At 39.9% G+C, this 23,210-nt stretch overlaps 1 protein-coding gene across 44 annotated transcripts in view; it reads right to left on the minus strand.

Annotated features, from left to right (window-relative positions):
- PTPRD (protein tyrosine phosphatase receptor type D) overlaps nucleotides 1-23,210 on the minus strand; it is a 1,705,510-nt gene that overhangs the window by 43,444 nt on the left and 1,638,856 nt on the right. For all 44 annotated transcript variants that reach the window (XR_012159111.1, XM_073345355.1, XM_073345353.1 and 41 more), the window contains 3 exons: nucleotides 18,902-19,077; nucleotides 2,085-2,204; nucleotides 1,459-1,613 (listed from right to left, as the gene is read on the minus strand). Coding sequence is in view for 43 of the 44 variants with exons in the window: in XM_073345355.1 (XP_073201456.1) it covers nucleotides 1,459-1,613; nucleotides 2,085-2,204; nucleotides 18,902-19,077 (451 nt within the window). In the remaining variant the exon portion in view is untranslated. The remainder of the gene's footprint in view (nucleotides 1-1,458; nucleotides 1,614-2,084; nucleotides 2,205-18,901; nucleotides 19,078-23,210) is intronic.

The raw sequence follows: 23,210 nt of genomic DNA on the forward strand, positions 1-23,210 counted from the left end.
TAATGCCATTGTATAAATCCCTGGTACACCCACACTTGAATACTGCATACAGTTATGGTCACCACATCACTAAAAAGATATATTAGAATTGGAAAAGTTACAGAGAAGGGCAACAAAAGTGATTAGGGGTCTGGAACAGCTTCTGTATGAGGAGAGGTCTTTTTGTTTTTTTAAAAGACTGGGACTGTTCAGCTTAAAAAAGAGATGACGGGGGGGGGAGATGACAGAGGTCTATAAAATCATGAATAGTATGGAGAAAGTGAATAAGGACGTGTTATTAACCACTTCATATAACCAGAGGTCACCCAATGAAATTAATAGGCAGTAGGTTTAAAACCAACATAAGGAAGTATTGTTTCACACAACACACAATCAACCTGTGTAACTTGTTGCCAGTTAATGTTGCGAAGGCCAGAAGTATAACTGGATTCAAAAAAGAATTAGACAAGTTCATGGAGGGTAGGTCCATCAATGGCTATTAGCCAAGATGGTCAGGACCACTGACTCCATGCTCTGGGTGTCCCTAAACCTCTGACTGCCAGAAGTTGTGATTTGATGACTCGGGTTGGATCATTTGATAGTTGCCCTCAGGGACACTGTGATCATCTAGTCTGACCTCCGGCATAACACAGACCATAGGACTTCCCTTAATTAATTCCTGTTTGATCTAAAGCACCCCTTTTAGAAAAGCATCCAGATTTGATTTAAAAATTACCAGTGACAATGAATCCAGTACAACCCCTGGTAATGCATTCCTCATGCTCTCTCTGAGCTTCCATCCAATCTCCGTTTTAAAGTGAAGGACTAAACTTGAGTCTGGAATTCAGGCTTTTCTTAGTCTTTATAGCAGTTCCCTTTTATCTTCTCTAGATTTCATGCTATTTGTTTTAATGTGCAATATTAGAAACCACAACAATTTTATTACTCAAAAAAATACCAGAACATAGTTTCTCTAAAATACAGTCTTAAACCAAGAGCAAACACAACACTGCTTCTTTTTCTCCAGTGACTTCCGAATATGCCTGTGTGTTAACTATCCCATCTACCCTCTCTGCTTATAGACTTCTACTAACAAATAGTATATTCCATTCGCACAGACTCCATGTATTCTAAAATGAGATCCCATTGCACAAACCAAAAATCTTTCTCTGAATCCATCAAATTTGGCAATTTTGCACTTGAATTCCTAATTTGCCTTATTTACCTGCCCATAAGTATGTTGCCAAATATCCAACATTTCATTTTACAATCATAGAATGTCACTGAGATGCAAAAAAACCCACTATATCATTGAGACCAAGCCCTTTCATAGCATGGGCAGGATGCAATCCCAATACAGAAGAAATGCCCAGAGGCACAAAGGACATTATTCATATACTTTAAAACACAGGGCATTAATCATAAAAAACAATTTCAGTGTGATATTTCAAGATGCTTTAAAGTAAAGTCTGTGCCTACCTGCAATGCACCACCATAGGTCCAGCATCAGGAGGGTTACAAGTTTTGACTCGTCGTAGGAAAGCTAGGAATGGTGTAGGATGTTCTGGAACTCCGTGGTCAGGCCAGGCAGTGAACTGGAATTGCCGCACTTCTCTTTTCTCACTTGAACCATTCTATCAAATCAAACCTTTTAATGAAACAACTGCTATCTAATGCTACGGCAGCACTATGGAATGAAGTGATGGCATAACTGCGCATAATGATGAAAGCCAGCTAAACCTCATGTGGGAACACAGAAAAAGCAAACTCTGGTTATTGGAGAAAAATACAACTACTCTAAATTGCTGGTTTTGTGGCTCAAGTGACATGAGGGTTTTAGTTATACGTTACAGCACACAGCAACAACTGCCTGTGCTTCAGCTAATTCTTCATTCAATTAAACTGTTGTTCACAGTGAGAGCTCCATATTTACCAATAAACCACCAGCCTGGGTGAAAAATGCATTGTGATAACAGAAGAATTGTTTTATTCTTCACTGTTGCAAATAGGATCAAAATTTAAGTAAATCCTTAAGAGATCTGATTTCTCTAAAGCAGCCTTTCCTTTAAATGAGGGGGGCAGGGAGGGCACCACAGAAAACGTACCTTGTAAAGTGCAAATGTTCGAACACAGTATGTTGCCAATTCAACAGTGTCTAGCAGGGTCACTTGGATCAGCCCATAGGTCTCTGTCCCTCTGCTTGGCCAATACTGATCACACTTCACCTATAGTAAATATGTAACATATTTCATTTTACATATTAATATATTTATTTACAGTATTATGGGCCAGAGCCTCAGATAATGTAAATCAGCAAAGCTCTATTAAAGTCAATGGAGCTATGCTGTTTAACAACAGGTGAGTATCTGGTGCAAAACATGTACTTTAATGCTCACAGGGATAGTTTTTCTGGTTGCGGCTCTTAGTACTGTTTTTACTATGGCTACCTTGATTTATGGTATAAATCAGTGTAACTCCATTAAAGTCAACAGAGCTATACCAATTTACACCAGCTTAGGATCTGGCCCCAGTCTTCAGATACCTTTTCGGGGCGGGGGCAATACAATATTGCTACGAACTTATGTTTTTAAATCTTTCCACCACACTGCATATATTCTGAATGTTTCACATTAGTTCCAACATATATAACTTGATGTTCTGATGCTAATTTAAACCATATTTCAGTATGTACAGAAATATATCACAATGAAACACTGGATTTCTATGGCTTTTAGTTAGTGAATAAAATTAATAGAATGGCACCAATAACTATGAAGTGAGTTATAGGAAACTATAATTTCCTTCTCAGTTCATTGTTATGAAACATATCAGAAAATTACATCAACAGACATGTAAAATACACGGTTTGATAGAAAGAATTCATCTATCAAATTTTAAGACACAAGCCATTTCATCCGGAGAAATCTACAATTTCAAAACATTGCATGTTTAGTTTAACAAGCTGAAATAATTCTGTATAAAACAGATGCATAATACAAGTATATATTTCTTATCTTTCCTGAAAATGAATGATATGTTTAGGTTAAAGATACCATCTATGATCCAAAAGGCTAGGGGAAAAAGAGTTGTTGATTTTTTAAGACAATCACAGTAATAGTATAAAAACAATATAAGGTTTCAATAATTGAAAATTCTTTTATTTGAAATTATTGATACATGATGCTGAGGCACACACTTATGAAATCAATTCTTACAAATTAGCCTGGCTAATACAGTAAAGAAATAAGCTATAGTTTGAACCCTGTTGGATCCAAATTGAATCCAAGTCAGATCCAATCCTAAAAGAACAATGAGAACAAATACTGTATTGTATTCCCGATAAGAACACAAACTGCTGCTCTGCGTGTGTGTGTGTTAATCCAAGTTGTTTTTAATTATGGAGAGAAGAGGAGAACACCCAAGAACACTCAGACATTCTTCAGCTTTTTCTCCCCGCATACAGATTCAGCAGTCTTCCACATACCTTGTGAAGCCAGCACCGTTCCCGAGCACCAACATCCCATACAGTTTGAGATTTCAAAACATTTCATTCACTCTGAGGAAAAACAGGAAGGGGTCTACAAATCACTGCAGATCTATGTCACCACTATGGTTGGGATTGTGCCTCCCAGCCCCCCAGGTAGAGAGACCCACTCTAGCTTTGATTGAGTTAGCATGCTCAAAATAGCAGCATGGGCTTGCCACCTGAGTTACATGTCTGTTCACCTGACCTCCTGGTGGCTGGCCCAAGACATTGCAATGTGCTGCAACATCCACACTGCTATTTTTAGTGCACTAGCTCGAGCAGAGTTAGCACATCTTTCTATCTAGTTTGGGAATAGGGTGACCAGATAGCAAGTGTGAAAAATCGGGATAGAGGGTGGGGGGTAATAGGAGCTGATATAAGAAAAAGCCCCAAATATTGGGACTGTCCCTACAGAATCAAGACATCTGGTCACCCTATCTGGGAAGCATATATATATATATATAAGCATCTCCCAGTTGCACCAGTTCACAAACCACCATTTGAGAAGCTGTCATCTGGTTGAAGAACAGAAAAAAAACCCTTTAACAATTGAACCTGCTGGAAAAGATTCACTGGGGGCTGGGGTGGAATGTTTGACAGGAAGTGATGTCCTAAATCATACTTGGATGTCTAAAACAAAAGGAACAAGTTACTAATGGGAATTTGATTTTTCTACACTCTTAAAATAGGGTGATCAGATAGCAAGTGTGAAAAATCGAAACAGAGGCTGGAGGGCAATAGGCACCTAGATAAGAAAAAGCCCTAAATATCAGGATTGTCCCTATAAAGTTGGGACATCTGGTCACCCTATCTTAAAATGAACTTCATAGACTATAATATTTTATTAATAAGAATTAGGAAATTACCACCTTCTGCAGTTTTCTGAAACTTTGGGAGAATTAATATTGGTGGTTTCTCCAGAATGTCTGTGATTTATTTGTAAGATGTCTACAGTAGGTGGAAGCCACACAGGTCTTGTGTAGACTAGATGAAAGACGCTTTTTTCAATTGTGTTAGCTCAATCCAGCTATCAACTCACTGAAGATCTCATTTATCATGAATGTAAACAAGATTAACACTTTTAGCTCAATTTTAGCAGGTCCAGTTATAGCTTAGGGACCTGCCTCATTCACGGAAGATGCCACATTAAATGCTTTTACACATTCAAAAGACTTATTAGTTAAAGCTCTCGTTTTGGTCCTTAGCAACCAGAACACAGATGCATTACTATAATTATGTTTTGAGTTGATAAGAAAAGAAACAAATTTTAAAAACTTCAATTTAAAACTATAAATAAACCTAATGCAACTTTTAGTATAATGCATATGAAAACTGAATGTATGTGTATGTGAGAGAGAACGTATGTGTTTGTCTATCCATCCATCCATCCATCCATCCATCCATCCATCCATCCATCCATCCATCCATCCATCCACCTGCTTAGCCCTACAAGCACCTCCCACTTTCAAATTATATTTCAGTAGAAGCTGTACCAGTTTCCAGTAAGCAGGCCTAAGGAACGCTAGCTTTCATACTGAAAATACTTGATAATAACATCTCCCAAACGGATCTGGAGAGAGAAAGAATGCATCATGTTCAATATAGTTAATTCAAGGAGGGGAATTTTCTATAGCTTTTTGAAGTCTCATAAAGCTTTTCTTATGTTGTCTCATCCTTCCAGGGATGTAGCATGCCATTTACCTTCCCATAAGGAAAAGATATGTTGCGGCCTAAACAAATTGAAAATGTTCCTTTAAGGCCTTTATTCTCCAAAACATACTTATTTCCTTAACGTTCACTAATAAATTCCATGTCAGACATTAGGAGGGTCACTGGAAGTGCAGTGAGCTAATGGTAAGAATGCACTCAGATTTCAGAAGCCTGTAGAAAACCACTCTCTTCAAATTAATCTTGATGAAAATAAACTAGTTTTTCTTTCTTTTGGGTGTGTGCATTTTAACCCCTCCGCCCTGCATACACACACCCTTTGGTGCTGTCCTGAAATATTTCCTGTGAGAGCTGCTGTTCCTGGGTCATGCTGCTAGAAGCTGATGCTACTTGTTCAGGAATATTTGCAACTTCTGGTTCAGTGCATCATGTTATTTGAAAATGGAAGCCGCTGACTACAAATATTCATGTTTAGCGGAAACAAAATGGATTTAAGTTTAGAATTTGGAAGATCATATGAACTGTAAGTTGATGGTATTACAGCAAGTACTCAGGCTTTTATTCCCTTTCCTTCTCCACTTGTGCCAACATAAGGCGTTTTCTCTTTCAAAGATGTGCCGTCCCCTGCCCGCCAGCCTCTCATGCTCTGTGATCATAGATATTAAATTCTCAGGACACCTAGCAATTTTCAGTCCGATTTATCTTTGTGAGAGATTAAAACAAGATTATTTTTGGCTGGATTTCAATGGCAAAAGAATATTAAATAGTATATCTTAACTGTCAAGTGACTATTGTGCCGGTAGAGTCACTATCATTAAAAGTTTAGGCCAAGATTTTCTGAAGTGAATAGTGCTTTTACTGCCCAACTCAAGACAATTAAAAGGGGCCTGATTTTCAGAGAGCAGGTGCCCATCACTTTCTGAAAATCAGACCCCTTTAAGCTGATTGAAGTTGGACACCAAAAATCGCCAGTCACTTTTGAAAACTGTGGCCATTATCTATTATGTAATGCTTCTGTTTGAGCCTAATTTGACTGCAGGTCCCTTACAGGAAGGGACTGTGTACAGTGCCAAGCAAACTGATGGCCTTTCATACATGAAATAAATAATGATGATGATGAAGTGGGCCTCTTGCACTTCCTCTCCAGATGCACACATAGCAACAATTTATTTACATGGTCAGTCCATCGAAAACGTAACACCCTCCAAAAGATTCAACAATACTCCCCACCCACTTCCCTTTATTTTACTCACCCCTCCCAACCTGGTGACATGTTATCATGCTAACAAACCAACTGCTACTGAGGTAAGGGATGACATTAGCTGACATTGGTTCAAAAGATGAAAGCATTTATCATGTAGTCTTAGTGCTATTTTTATACAAGACACATTAAGATCATGATAGGCACGTTCTTATAACTTCAATACTCTCTCTCTCTTTCTCTCAGGCTCTTTCATACAAAGCAGCCAAATCCTTGTTCTTCATGGTACTATGAGCACTCACTGAAAAGAAAGCTGTAGGAAAATTGAATGTAGATTTTTTTTCCCCAATCGGAATGAAAAGCCTGAGACTGTTTCAGAACTGAGACGTTTAAATATCACCAAAGAATATTCATGGATATTCACACTTCAACAAGCCACAGATACCAGGGAAGATACTTGCTTGCCTCAACAGAGCTGAAAGAGGCAAGTTTCCATATGAGCAGGCACACACAAAAATTCCTGACATTCACGGGTAGAGACAATTTTCCAGTACAAAGTTCTACCACTCAGCCTGAAAAACTCCTTGAGGGTATTCCTAACATGTAAGTCAGCTGTTGCAGGCCACCTGAGACTATAGGGATAAAATGAAGTTCAGGAATGAGACAACAAACTAACAATAGGCAAATCTAGGCAGACTACACCCCTTGCTGTAAGAACAGCATATACATTTTGAATCTGGAAGAATAACAGTTTATACAAAAATGGCTTTCTTTCAGTTTTCCTATATACATACAAGGGTGCTCACTTCTACACAGAATTTGGGATAGTTCTTCTTAAAAAAGGAGACTTTTCTATAATGATGCTAAATAATTAATAAAATAATAATAATTTGTCTTGAGATTTTAATTTATTTATTCAGAATAGAAAAACAAATTATCATGAAATGATATCTGAACAGTATCAGGTCAGACTTTACCATTGATTCCCCATGTCAAAACTGAAAGATGACAGATTCAACCACATAACTTTCCATTAAAAATAGAGTTCAAGATGTTATAAAATTACTTGTGGTTATAGGTTCATCGGTTTTTGGGGCACCTAGTTTGAGACAATTTAAAAAGCGCCAACATTCAAAAAGAGCAGAGCAGTACCTTTATGGTAGTGAAGGGGTGTAAAACTAAAAATGCTAAATTCAGATAAGTACCCAGAAGTTTATAAGCTTGCTTGAAGCTTATCCAAATTGCTTACATCTTTTGAGTTTGTAAAACTGGGCTGAAAATATGGAAACAGTAGACTCTCCTGCAACATAGTTCAGTTTCATTTAAGGTCCTGTCTATACTAGCCTTTAAGAAGAGGTTAAAACGGCATTTAAACACAACTCAAATAACCTTGCAGCAAAAACAGCTTGTAACACACCAATCAATTAGCAAGTTAACTCCCTATTTTTTAAAAAAGTATCTAAGATAAGATCAGTGATACTATTGTCACAGGGTGCAGCCCTCATCGCCCGACTGGCGCCTTCTCCTGGTCATGCTGGGGATTAGCTTGAGGCCGACACCACACTCACAGTCTGCACACTGTGTCTCTGTCTCTGCTCCCGCCTACGGCTCCTCTCCCAACTCCCAGAAGTGCAGCACCTCAGCCCTCTGGCTGGGTCATCATCTGTTTTCCCTTTCTGCGGGGGGTGGGAAGGAGCATATCTGTCCAACAGTCCAGCCATTTCCCCAATGGTGAGAGCAGGGGACCTTGGCCTGCCCACTAGTCTGGGCCCAAACACAGGGACCCTGTAAATAGCAGCCTCCTGCTGCTCCTCTGTAACCGCCATCAATGCTGCTATATTTCCCTTCCCCATGGCCCGAGCACCTTCTTTGTCCTTACCTCAGGCCACTCAGCTCTTCAGTCCCAGCAGCCAGCAAGGAGCTCCCTCTCACTTCCCTGGTCCCTGCCAGCAGCTGCTCTGTCCAAGGTCCTTAGTTCTCTCAGCCCTCCAGGGATGCAGTCCTTACTACCTTGGCTCCCAGCAGCAACTGACTCTACCCTGCCCTGTGGCTCTTCTTATAGGGGCCTGCCTGGACTCGGATTAGCTGCTCCACCGAGCCTCTCTCCTATTGGCTGCTTCCCCATACAGCCTCCCTTAACCTCTATTAACACTTTACATGATAGGGTGGGGCAGATGCCCGATCATACAAATTCTTAATACAGGAAGATACTTAATTGATCATTCAAAACAAAATCTGTAAATTACTTCTAATTTGATTCTTAAAACTAAATGCATCACAGATTGGTATACATGAGAGCAAACTAAGGTTGGACTCACCATCATATTTTTAAACACAATTCTCCCTTCCACCTGCCTCAACCATCTACCCAGGCATTTACAATGTTAAATTTAAAACACTCTTTAAATCTCTTTTAAACACTTAATGTGGTCAGTGAAGACAGGGTCTTAGGGATCCAATGTGAAAAAAGAATAAAAAATTATTTTCCCAATCGTCTTGCTTACAATGATCGTTTTAAAAGCTGAGATTGACAGTCATTTTGTCTGATACTTTGTAAGGGCCAGATCATGATGCACTTACACACAGTGAGTACTACCTTATTTCATAAATACTACCATTGACTTCAGCGGGACTATTCTGGGTGAGTATGGGTAGCACACTGACACCTAAGGGGGAAAAAAGTAATTTTGCACCATTCTGATTGCCACTTTGCTATAGTCATAGAAGATTACAGGTCATGGGAATACCATTATAACCTGACCAGCTTGCCTTGTCATTAAAATACCTCATAAAGCTCACTCTGCTCCTATATCATAGAGATTCTGCTCAACACATAGGTCTGATTTTAGAAGCTTACTGTTTAGAGCCCAGAATGTAGTGTATTGATCAGTCCAATAAGGTAATAAAAGTGGGTTTGCTATACTCCACCCTTAGAACAGATCCCATTTTGTTATACCATTTCTTGGTTTCAGCCAAAGCCAGAAGTGACAGGCCAGAATGGTACAAAAATGAAAAACAGCATAAGGACAAATGTTATATATTTATGAACCTCAAAACTTCAAAGAATAGTCACTTTGGGTTTGGTTTGAGTTTTGGGTATAAATTTGAGGGTCACCCATTCCTACCCTAATGGATATAACCAGTAAGCAAAGATCTTATAACCACACAGATATCTGTCCTATAGCTCAGATTGACTGCTTAGGAAACCCATATAAGAAAATATTCTTCTGTGATTGCATGGGTATTCAATGTCCAGATTTACAGAAAACCCATTACAAAAACAATCAAGATGATGTAATCATCATGTATTACATAAACAGACAAGATGGGACCAAATGAGAGATGATAATGCTCAGAAAGTATGGAACTTGTACATTCAGGAGACTCTCTGTCCTACAGCAGCGTATTTCCCAGAATAACCAAACACAAATAGAAGACACTCTAAATTATCTACATATTTCTTTTCATGAATAGCACAGATTTCTGCCAACAGAAGGTGCTAGATGAGCAAAAATTCAAGTAACTAACCGGTTCAACCTTGATATTCCTATCAAGAGCTTGCTACACAGTAGTAACAAGGAACAGTGTTGTCATAGAACAGGAACTAATCGTATTAAAAACAAATAAGAAGTCTCTATTATTGCAGTGCTAAATGCTCAAAGTGAAAATTATTTATTTTACATGTAGGTCATCTTTTTCCAGGACAATGGGAGAATTATGTGAGGCCAGCTCTGATGTGACACATCCTTTGCTTTTTCTTTGGGTCCAGGCTACATGATGGAGGAGACCACTTGCTAGACACATACTGGAAAGGGAAATCTACTAGTTCATCAGAGAATCAGGTCTACCCAAAACAACTAAGAAAAGCCTTAGAATAACTTCATCCAACTGCAAAAGCGGCAAAGAGTCCTGTGGCACCTTATAGACTAACAGACGTATTGGAGCATAAGCTTTCGTGGGTGAATACCCACTTCGTCGGATGCATGTAGTGGAAATTTCCAGAGGCAGGTATAAATATGCAAGCAAGAATCAGGCTAGGGATAATGAGGTTAGTTCAATCAGGGAGGATGAGGCCCTCTTCTAGCAGTTGAGGTGTGAACTCCAAGGAAGGAGAAACTGCTTTTGTAGTTGGCGAGCCATTCACAGTCTTTGTTTAATCCTGAGCTGGTGGTGTCAAATTTGCAAATGAATGGAAGCTCAGCAGTTTCTCTTTGAAGTCTGGTCCTGACTTTTTGCTGCAGGATGGCTACCTTTAAATCTGCTATTGTGTGTCCAGGGAGGTTGAAGTGTTCTCCTACAGGTTTTTGTATATTGCCATTCCTAATATCTGATTTGTGTCCATTGGACTGTCCAGTTTGGCCGATGTACATAGCAGAGGGGCATTGCTGGCACAAGTCTGGCTCTGTTGATCTGTTTCCTTATAACATCCACAGCCTCAGAAACAATTCTGACATTATAATCAAAGAGGCTGATAAAGGAGGTGCTGTTTTCATCATGAACAGGTCTGACTAACAAAAGGAGGCTGCCAGACAACTCTCCTAGACACCACGGTGCAAATAAGTGATGGTCACGTTAACACCACCCTATACCGAAAAGCCACAGACCACTATGCCTACTTTCATGCCACTAGCTTTCATCCCGGACACACCACTCGATCCATTGTCTACAGCCAAGTGCTGAGCTACAACCGCATTTGCTCCAACCCCTCAGACAGAGACCAACACCTACAAGATCTTCACCAAGCATTCTCAAAACTATGATACCCACAGGAGGAAATAAGGAAACAGGCCAACAGAGCCAGATGTATATCCAGAAGCCTCCTGCTGCAAGACAAGCCCAAGAAAGAAACCAACAGAACTCCACTGACCATCACATACAGTCCTCAGCTAAAACCTCTCCAGCGCATCATCAGTGATCTACAACCCAACATGGACAACAATCCCTCACTTTCACAGGCCTTGGGAAGCAGGCCAGTCCTCGCCCACAAACAACTCGCCAACCTGAAGCATATTTTCACCAGCAACTACACACCACAACATAGTAACTCTAACTCAGGAACCAATCAATGCAACAAACCTCGATGCCAACTCTGCCCACATATCTACACCAGCGACACCATCACAGGACCTAACCAGATCAGCCACACCATCACAGGTTCATTCACCTGCATGTCCACCAAAGTAATATATGCCACCATGTGCCAGCAATGCCTCTCTGCTCCGACGAAGTGGGTATTCACCCATGAAAGCTTATGCCCCAATACGTCTGTTAGTCTATAAGGTGCCACAGGACTCTTTGCCGCTTTTACAGATTCAGACTAACATGGCTACCCCTCTGATCCAACTGCGTACTCTATTTGTATGTTCATCAAGCCTAAATGTATGAGACATAGAAGAACTGAGATTTGCATAGTTTTTGTGTGGGTGACAGAACAATTGTGCAACATGGATTTCAGGCAAGTTCCCCTGTTTACATTTCCACTGTGCCTCTATCCATAACAGAGCATGAGAAAGGGAATTAATGTTTCAATATATGATTTGGTGAATGCAGTTTGAGTTCGTGCCACTTTAGGATGAGATTGTGACAAAGTCCTAAAGGAGTCAGGCACACAAATTACACTGACTTTCAGTCGGAGTTGAGCAGCTCACTGCCCATTGTGCCTTTGAAAATCTTCCCCTTACTGGATTGCCATATGTCTGAATATTACAAATGTGACAGGATTAACTGGTCCCACAACAGAACATAACACTTCCAGTGTTATAAGAATAACCAGTTGCATTTTGTCATAGTAAACAAAAAGCAGTACAAAACCTATACATTTTGAATTTACTTTTTGTGAATCTGGTGTATGCATGGTCTAGCAACAGTTTTGCCAGCAATGCAAAAAATTTTTTGGCTAGATTTAACTCCCATCCATTCTTATCCTTTTTTATATCTTAACATTCTAATAGAATTTAAAAACAAAGTAATACTGATAGTTCCTGATTGATCCGAAAGTTATTGGTTTGCCATCCTAAATCAAAAAGCAATAGCAAATCAAGTGCTTATCTCTTCCCATGTAAGAAGATAGTATTATTCAGCAAGAAAGAAGTGCCACTTGCAACATCCTTCCTTTCCTGACAGCATGAAAGCTGAGACCAATTTATAGCTAGTTTACCAGATAAAGACATGCATATTCTTCTAGTTTCCACAGTAAGTAACCATTATTTTTGTGGCTGGTCATCTGTTTACATTAAGTATTCATCACTTTTCAAAAATGAATACACCCAGCCTATACTGCATAGTGCAAAACAAATGTTTGTATGCTAACCAACTTTGGACTAAGTAAGATAGATGGAGTTCTTAGTGTTCAGGTTATACATGTTATTTGTAAAGAACAGTTAAATGAAAGTATTGATGACTCTTCTACTTTCATAGCCATATTAGTGAAGATGTGGATCCCTGTCACTTAGGCTGCATATGACTTCAGTACAACCTATCAAAACCTACCTAAGCTGAAAGATAATGAATCTAGTATTACAAATTAAAAACTATCTTTATCACAATCCTGTCAAAATGTATCCTAAGTATGTACCTGTCTGAAAGTCCTTCATGTCTTCCAGGCAGCAAAGAAAACAAAACTCTGCCTCAACCATGAACTAACTAGTGTATATGTACCACTGCTTTCTATTGGATGCAATCAGAACTGCTCAGCGTATCACAGGCACATTTCTGCCATCAGCAAATGGAAATTCACCTGATGTGGTGACGCCTGTGATTCTGGAGAAGAAGAATATGGGGATTATACCCAGAGCTGCTTTGAAATTCTGACTGTAACAAGGCATGTAACAAGGTACACAATACATTTGCGTCAATGATATTCATACTAAACAGACTTTTGGAGCAACTATGTTTCATACTGAATTTGTTGCAAAGCCAAACATTCTTCAGTATTACTTTCTGTACTTCTAGAACCTCTATAAAACTTGCCTGATGTCATTCAATACTCCCCTCTCCCTATCAAAAAATAAAATCAAAATTCTAATTCCAAGTCTCAAGTAAATGGATGTTCTGGTCCCTTTTACTTCTCTAGTGTGTGGGCATATCCTGTGTATACATTGCAGCACCACCGTTTTTGTTTATATGTGTGATGGATTATAAACCTCTCAAAACATTGGGACTTCAAACAGTGTTCTCACTGGGTGACATATAGTCTTGAACTCTCAAAAAACACACACCACACTCACCAAACAAAAGCAGCCTTGCTGTTACAGTGAATGTATATTATCAAGTTCATCTAGCTTCTCCGAGGAGAGTGGAACCCCTCTTGGCTTCGCCACAAGTGGCTAATGGTTGGACTCAGAACACAAGGAAGAGGGTGGCACATACCAAGGTGGAGCAGCATGGCACCGGGTGCCACGGGGGACTCTGGATGGCATGAACCTAGTGTGTAGCTATTGCACTGCTGAAACTCTATGTAATTATCTCCAAAGATGGCAAACACACACAAAAAGGCACTTAATTCTCTTTAAAAATGATAAATACTCCAAATAGAAGCAAAGCCTATGACCCTTAATTATTCCCAGTTGTTCTTATTGCACTAATATAGGACTGGTACAGAGGGTCTCATTGTTTCATTATTAAATTAATTGAAAGATGATCCTGCTTTCCTACTGGTCTTTGACAGAAAGACTATTTCTGCATACAGCTCACTGTGTCTATGGCAACATGTAGTTCAACTGCCACATAATGAATTAATTATTTTTTGTTCACATTTGTGTATATTCATGGCTTGCAACGGTCTCCATTTCTTGGTAGTTAATGACTGGCAAGTTCAACTTAAGGGCCTGCAGCAAAGTGACAGGCACTTGACTCTTCCAGATGGTCATTAGCTGTGAGGAAATGTAGGAAGCATCGGCGTAAGTAATAAGTAGTTCCTCATCAATCCAGAACTTTCAAGTCAGGTTCATATTGCTGAAGCAGTTGCTGCAAGGCTTATATTGTATTTGGCTCTAATTTGGCAGAGGGGGTTGTGTCAGAAGATTCTGGCTATGCATACCATGTTAGTGATGCCCCAGTGAGGAAAATATTGTCAGTGATAGCAATGAGGAGAAAGTATAAATGAACACTGTGTCTGTCCAGAACATTCTGGAGTGAGTCTGTACCAAGGAATGAGAATAAGGAATGGAAAGTTCAAGATCTCTTACAATGGAGTTACCTGCAACAATGTCCTACCCCAAACAATATTTCTGAGGGGAATATATAGTGACCCAGTGGATAATACAAATGTTGCCTTGATGTAACAACATTTTCTTTTGTTCCACACTGAGGTCCCCTGTCCCCACCTGGCTGCTCAGATCAATGCATATGTTGACTGTAGCATGGAAACAATTTGGGACCACCTCCTATGGCATGGAGGTCCCCTGAGAATGCAATAAACCAAAAGGATCTGGCACTAAAAATGTAAATTTTGGAGGGGGCGGGAATCAATCCAGAAACTCTCACGCCATAATATTAATGCTTTAAATTGTCTTATGTGTTCCTGTAATGTAACAGTTAACTGCTTTTCCTAATCTCTTCACCCCTTAATGGGTTTCTTTTAGTTCATTCAGATTAAACTCATGCATGTAATAAATGTGTTACCAACACTGTTCCATGCATTGCAGTATGTATAATCCTTTTTCACATAAACAGAGTAATGGGACAGATTTCCTCTCTGAGGTCTGGATTAGGTCAGGTGAGATTCCCAGAGATGACATTTAAAACAAAAATAAGGAAATGTGAACGGTTGTATACGAAAGAGCTTTCTTTATTCTGCAGCTTCCCAATAGCCAAACAAATGAATAACTAATTCACTGTAACATCTTCATTTGACATTCTCAGCTGTTAAATATGTAAGTTCTCAAAGCTGAGGTTAGTCAGACATCTAACACATGCTAATGAACCAACTTAGTTTGCTTCTGCAGATGCCATTTTAAAAAAAACCTTTTATCTGTGCAGCACAGGTTAAAAAGCCTGATGCCAAGCTCCAGCATTGAACAATGAAAAAAGCAAGGTAAACAAAATGAAGACATGAAGATAGAAAAGGAGATGAAGTCCTAGAGAGGAACTATCTTCCTTTGCAGAAGAGATAATGATCAGGGATGTCAAGGCATGAAAGCAGACAGAAAAGTGAACAAAGAACAAGGAAAACAAAATTAAAGGATGGCCTAATCTTCATTAGTGTTTAATAGTGTTTATATCTCATTTTTGAAATTTCATTTGGTCTTGTGCTGTATAAAGAAATGATGACGTAGAAAAAAACATGTAATCTTCTAATTGTATTCTTTCCTAGATTAGGGATTCCCACTTCTGCCCCACTAATAATACCATTAATGACATTATCTGAAGATGCTATTTTAGGAGGGAAGAGGTAACCTAAGTGTCATATTTTCACATTTGCAAGCTCTACCTTAAATAAAATTGCCCATTCTGCTAAATTATTTATTGAGATCTGGTTACATGGACTATTATTGACTGCGCTGACTGCATGAAACTCATTTCACTTATGAACTAAGAATGAGCTAAATCATAAATGAAAGAAATACACAGACATTAACATAGAAACACACAGATAGTCAACTGACTAGGACTGTCTGGACTCGCATTACACTCAAGGAATGTGTTGCCACTGAATGCAAATCATACATAAAGGTGATTGTTATTCTGATCAGCTCTTTTCAGGGTACAGTCAGCAGAGAGCAGAATTAGCTTGAAACTGCAATAAGCAATTAGTGAAGAGAATGAGCAGAATTGTATTTGGTTATTTCAAAACAAGTTTCTGTACATGGGGCAACGACGTGCAGTGTTAAGATACATGGGAAGTATTTAAGTAAAAATACTTTCTGCAAAGGACTGTTCATCATCATCAGACTTTAGAGTAGCACCGATGCCATTTAGAAGTAACTGTATTATTAGAAGCAACTAGTGAGGAAATGCGGAGAATTTCATTTGCCTCAGTCAAAACAACTTTCAGTTCCTGGGCTAAGTAAGGCCTGGGGCGTCAAGATAAAATAAATTATTCTGAGAAAAATATCTTTTGCAATGAACTCATTACCAACAGGTATGTGTGGGCAGTGATGTCAATGGAAGTTGAATTTACAGGCAGGCACTGAGTCTATAATTTTACTGCTATATCTTGCCTCAACTGGATGCTATTTCTTTATTTCTAATAGGTGCTGAAATGGGAAGAGGCCAAATCTGTACACCAATAAGTCTCCAAACCAAAAGTACTGCAGTCACGAAGTTCAAGTGACATAAGCATCATAGCACTGCCCTGCATACATCCAACATGGGAAGGGAAGTTAATGTCATTACGGAAAGGAATGAAGTATTACAGTGGATTTAGTTTTGCTACCATCTCAATAAACTAAAAAATGTTCTAATTTTAAAAATGGAGCTTATACATAAACTGCTTATATATAAACTATGATCTGGTCAGTCTATGCACAATCTACTTTTTACTGATTTAAAGACTTTTTTTTGTCTGACAGCACATTTTCCCCTCTCTCTCTTTTTTGCCCCAGTTGGAACTTTTCTCGAATCTAGATACTTTTTGACCCCAGTGGCTTATTTTGACCTTGGTGGACCTCTTCCATTCTTTTCACAATTCAAAAAAATCCTTATTTTTAATTTAACATTACAGTCCTGCTAATTTTTTCTGATACTCATCCACTCCATTATTTCCTTTCTGATCACATACATACCCTGCATTCCAACTCCAGCTTCCCTAATTTTACTTTGACCTTTACAGATTATTCCTGGTGAAGACCTCATAGTGGAAACACCATAGCTAATTTTGTCTTCTATTTTTGGCATGTATTAGTAAGAAACGTTTTTGCTTTTAGCAGTCCCATGTGCAAACATAACACCCTTCTTATACTTTTATCCACAGCTGAGTACTCACTGATCTTAACTAAAACTTAGTCCACGGAATATAAGTCCAAAAGTTGAGTGATAGTGACATATCTTAACTTTGTTATGAAAAGATGACTCAGCCATATTTTTGTTCTCGTGCAGGAAGTGACACTTCCAATCCCCTACTCTTGTTTCTAATGATGGATAAGTCTCATGAAGTTGAGATGTTTTGTTCAGATAAGCAGCCAAACTTTGGATTCTTATCTGAATCTTATCTCATTAAGTTAGGGCCAACTTTCTGACTGGGCAAAAGTTTGAATTCAGTTTTATTTTTATCAATTCAGGCATTGATCCCTATTTGGTTCTTGTTAGAAAAGTAGACTTCTAGTTATCACATGCCAAATAGACATTGTTCTTGCTGGGAATCATTAATACAGCTTGCAGATTTTTTTAATCAGAATAAAAATTTGTCAAACAACATGTTAGCTGATATTTGCTTATTTTGTGTGGGAACACAAAATATTCAGCAGCTCAATATTACAAAAACATGATGTCTTCCTATGTGTTTGAACAATGCCTATCATATTTTGGCCACATTTATAACAGCAATAAAAAAATTCAATTATAATTTTAAGTGAAAATAGTTCTATTAGAACAAAGGTGGGCAAACTACGGCCCGCAGGCCACATCCTGCCTGCAGGACAATCCTGCCCGACCCTTGAGCTCCCGACTCCTCCCTTACTGCCTCCCCCTCCCCCGCAGCCATGCTGCCGTGTGGGCAGCGCTCTTGGCGGCGGGGCTGCGTGCTCCTGCCAAGCAGAGAGGCAGCGTGTCTGGCTCTGGCCAGGCAGCATGGCTTCCAGACATGCTGCTCTGAGCACCATGGTAAGGGGACTGGCACCGGGGTTGGATAAAGGGCGGTGGGTCCCGGGGGGCAGTCAGGTAACAGGGAGCAGGGGACGTTTGGATGGGGCAGAGGTTCTGTGGGGGGGCAGTCAGGGGACTGGGAACAGCGGGGGTTGTATAGGCGTGGGGTCCCGGGGGGCCTATCAGGGGGCAGGGATGTGGATAGGAGTCGGGGGACTGGGAGCAGGGGGGTTGGATAGGGGGTGGGGTCCCCAGGGGCAGTTAGCGGTGAGGGGTCCCAGGAGGGGGCAGTTAGGGGACAAGGAGCAGGGAGGGTTGGGGCAGTTGGGAAGTGGGAGGGGGTGGATAGTGGGTGGGGGCCAGTCTGTTTGGGGAGGCACAGCCTTCCCTACCTGGCCCTCCATACAGTTTTGCAACCCCAATGTGGCCCTTGGGCCAAAAAGTTTGCCCACCCCTGTATTAGAAAATAGTAAGTTGCATCAAAACATCATTGCAGTTTAGTTTGGACTTAGTTGAAGTGTCTGGAGAAACTATTAAAGATGATGGGATGTCAAGTTTCCTAGTCACTAGAAAACAGACTAAGAAAAAAGTGGCATGGCTGTGTAGCTCCGCATATAATAATAAAGACGCTATTATTAGCTATCACTCTCAAATTCTTCAGATACAGAGAGGATTGGGCAAAAACTCAGAGGCAGATTTGAATGAAAAACATATGTAAATGATAAAGCAGATACAAGTTTTAATTATTTTTTAATCAGTCTACAAAAGCAAAAAGCAATTCTTACCCTGGACCTTTCCTCCAGTTTTGTCATCATGACCACAGTTGCACCCCGTTGCTCCCACATCATTCTCCAGAAATCTCCAAAGGTTTCTGGGAGAGCCCCTTGTGTTGCTATGTAAGCATTCTGCTTTCTGTAACCATCTATGTAGTTGGCATTGACATAGTCACTTCCAGGTATGCCTGCAAAGCAAGAAGAATGAATACATTTGAGAAGTCAGACCACGTCAGACACTATTCCTGAGACATTCTGGTATAAAGGTGAGTACGGGTCTCTCCATATGTTTTAATGAGTACATTCAATATTTGATAAACAAACAATATTACAACATTGTGATATTAATTGGCATGGAAGAAGTGTTTAGATAGGGGCAAATTCTTGCCTTGGCATCAAACTTAAGTTAGAGAACCTCTTTTTTGCTTAGATTGCAGAAGCCAATTAGAATATATGCTTGTGTTTATTCCAGTCAGTTTTGGTATCTTTCTGCTAAAGTGGTGATCAATCAATCAATAAAATGTGTCAAAAGAGACAAATGGGCTCTCAGACTCCAGCTGTCTCTTGTCCCCACATTTCCTCTCCTCTCTCCAATGCACCCTATCACTTGATATTGTTTTCATACAAAATGTAATTTTCAAGAGAGAGAAAAAGCAAGCAAAACTACTGTACAAAATAAAGTCTCTAAATTTAAGAGGAAATCATCATCAGCTGCACAAAGCTCAAATGGACAGATTGCCTGTGCATGACTTTTAGGGCTTGTATGGGCAGAATGCTCTACAATAACCACACTAATGTGGCCTGCTATGCTTCATGACCTATATAGGCATTTTGGCCAGGGACCACATGCAGTTTGTTGATTTACTGGCCATGCTGGACTGCCCAGAAACTCCCCTGCACATTGTCAGGAAAAGACCAACTGTGGAGCGCGGCTCCATTTTTTGCAAAGGGTACGGAGGTGGTTCTGTTGCATTTCAGATCTTGTGTATCCTTCCTGGTGGGGAGGACAAGATTTCTTCACCCAAAGGAAAATTATAGGCTCCCATGGTTTCATTCTTTACTTTTTTTAATATATGAAAGGTGCTGATAGTTTCAGACAACTATGATTGCTGTTTGTACTTCTCCCCATAATTGGATTGCAGTAGATAAGTATTGGCCTTCTTTTTGGAAAAAGAATATGGAAACCAAGTGCAAAAAAATCATGGAACCTACTATAACATATGTGTATGAAGTAAGCACCTTGACAAGTAAATACATATGTAACAAGGTGGAAGGTCTAAGACCCTGCATGGAAACATGGTTCTGTCCTGTTGAGTCACCCTTGGTGAAGTGAGCTGTAGCTCATGAAAGCTTATGCTCAAATAAATTGGTTAGTCTCTAAGGTGCCACAAGTACTCCTGTTCTTTTTGCGGATACAGACTAACACGGCCGCTACTCTGAAACCTAGGTACTAAAACTCTTTGTTGAAATTCAGAGGTATTACTGTCATGTCATGCAGGCAAGAGGATCCAATGGGCTCCAACTGGATATAAAGGGGTTAGCAGATCTCTTTGAGCAGGGCAAAAAACTGAGATAGAACAGAGGAAGTCCCAGAGATATTGTAACAATTGAGGCTCCATTTTACCTTAATTGTGAGCTCAACTGTAAGAAGTGAGTGAAAGGTCACAAATTACCACAATAACCTAGAAAAATGTTGATGGAAAAAAGGTGCAAAATGGAGTCAGAAAGACTGAATTAGTCCAAACAAAAAGGTCTACCTGATCTAATTCAAGGGGAGCATAAAGACCATGCCCAATAAACAAGAGAAGTGTGGGACTGGAAATCAATGACCCAGAATTGTTGGACAAAATAATGAAAGGATTTCTCCCATTGCTCTCTTATGGGGGTTCTTATAAGAAAATACTTTGGGGGAGAAAAATACGCTATCAACTACTTCGGATGCGGAGACAGGTAGACCGGAAGATGTGAGCTTCACCACTGTGGCTGACCTCTGTCTCCTCAGATCCACTGTGACACTGCTGGCCCTTTGTCATCCTGGTCCTGAAAGAAGTTCTGACCAGACAGGAGACAGAGAAAGGGACCCAGATGACATCTGCCACTACTACCTGCTCTGATTAAATCCTGAACCCCACTTGGGAACATGAGACTTTGATTCCTGCTGTCACCCACCATTTGTGTGTCCTTTTCATTCCCCACCTTATTTCTTCTCTTTCCTTTCTCTCTTTTTTGCCTTTCTGTTTATTAAGAGACTGGCTTAGCTGGCCAAGGCTGTATACTTTGCAACAGTGCTGTAAGACTGTGACCAACGAGGCAGCTAAAAGCAATGTCTTACATAGCCCAACGTTGGTGTCAGTTTGCCACGTCTCGCAGTGGTTGATAAGACCATTTGCATGCTATGCCAGTACAGTTCTGCAGTAAGGTGGCAAGTGAGAATCAACACCAGAGGCAGAAGCTGCATTTTCTACCTTTGCTGTTCTTCTCTCCCTTCTCTTGTGTGTGTATTTGTCTTCTACAAAATGGGATCAGACTTTAACAACAGCAGCTCCAGCACATCTCAACTAACTCTTTTCCTCAAAAGTTATTACTATCTTTAACACCAGCTAAAAAACTGTTAGGGGAAAGAAAAATTCTCCCCCCATCTAAAGGGAAAGAGGACAAGGAGTGTTGTTAAACTAAAAGACTTACTCAGTACTTCACTTTTCAAACACTAGCTCTTTTTCCTTCTTTTTTGTATTTTTAAGAAAAGATTGAAGAATTTTTAATGTGTGTTTACTATAGAACTAAAATGAGGTGTCTGTGTACCAAACCCTGAACCTTGTTTACAACTGTTTAATGTTGTACAATGACAGGGTCATGTTAACAATTTGCCTCTTTGGGCCCATTTATTCCATCAAAATTGATATAACAGAGGGAAACCAGATACAGAGGTAATGGGTGTGGTTTAAAACACAGGTAGACAAACACCCTAGTGCTCTGGGAGGAAATGTAGTTTCTAAGGTGTGTTTTGTTACTGTTTTGAGTTGCCAGTGAAGCCAAACTCTAAGGGCTCGATTCTGCACCTACTGAAGACAAAGGCTCCTATTGACTCCAAAGATGTCATAGCAGGATTTAACTCTGGGACTATGTGCTCTTCTGAAGATTGGTTAGGGATTCAGCGTATTCATACCATACTTACAGTGTCATTACCAGAGAGACAAGATGCGTGAGGAAATATCTTTTATTGGACCAATTTCTATTGGTGAGAGAGAGCTTGTATCATTACTGTTTTCTAATTGATGACTTTGAGATCCTCCAGAGACTAGGATTTGGAGCAGCTGTTTTTTCTCTATTTTTTTCATTTTTGTGTGGAAAACTATTGTATTTTCAGAAATGTTGGCTGGAACATATCAAATTGTGCATCAGAATAGAGCAGTACGAAAGTAGAGCTAAGAGTCTTCTGAGTCATTTTTCTTTTGGCAGGAATTACTGTTTTATGCTTTTATAATTATGCTAGATAATACTTAATCCTGCCTTGAGTGCAGAGGACTAGATTAGAAGACCCCTCAAGGTCCCTTCCAGTCCTATGATTCTATGTCAAACTACTAGATACACAGCTATCAGCGGCACTGACTTTTTAATCTGCCGGGGGGGGGGTGCTTAACCTTCCGGTTCTGCCTCAGGGTCTGCCCTGCTCGACTCCTTCCCCACCCCCCCACTCCACCCCTTCCCCCAAGGCCCCTGCCCCTGCCCTCCCCTTCCTGCCCCCGCTCTACCTCTGCCCACCTCTTCCAACAACTAGCTCTTATGTAGAGCTTAGCCATCACTAGATCTCAAAGCACTTTACAAAGTATCTATTTATGAATAATCTTCCAATCGGTACTTCAGGATCAGAGTCATAAAAACTATATCTTCTTATTTATGACTTAATTTATAACTGAGCCTCTCTCTTTCGAAAACTCATGTCACACTCACCAACAGGCACATGTTTCAGAGTAACAGCCGTGTTAGTCTGTATTCGCAAAAAGAAAAGTAGTACTTGTGGCACCTTAGACACTGACCAATTTATTTGAGCATAAGCTTTCGTGAGCTACAGCTCACTTCATCGGATGACATGTGTGCCTCTGTCCTCCCCACAGCTATCCTAAGAAGCAGTTAGGTAAATTAGACAGACTATTCTGAAATAAAGACGAAATCTGACTATACAGTGGAGTAATCCCATTATCAAATCTTTTCTTTTGCTACTTATTGAGATTTTTTAAATATACCTATTTTTTCAATCCAGTGCCCAATGAGCACTGAATAAGGTTACTGACCTCTTACAATGAGACTAATTAAGATCCAA

Source organism: Lepidochelys kempii, chromosome 5 (genome assembly GCF_965140265.1).
Source record: "Lepidochelys kempii isolate rLepKem1 chromosome 5, rLepKem1.hap2, whole genome shotgun sequence".
NCBI classification, from domain to species: Eukaryota; Metazoa; Chordata; order Testudines; family Cheloniidae; genus Lepidochelys; species Lepidochelys kempii.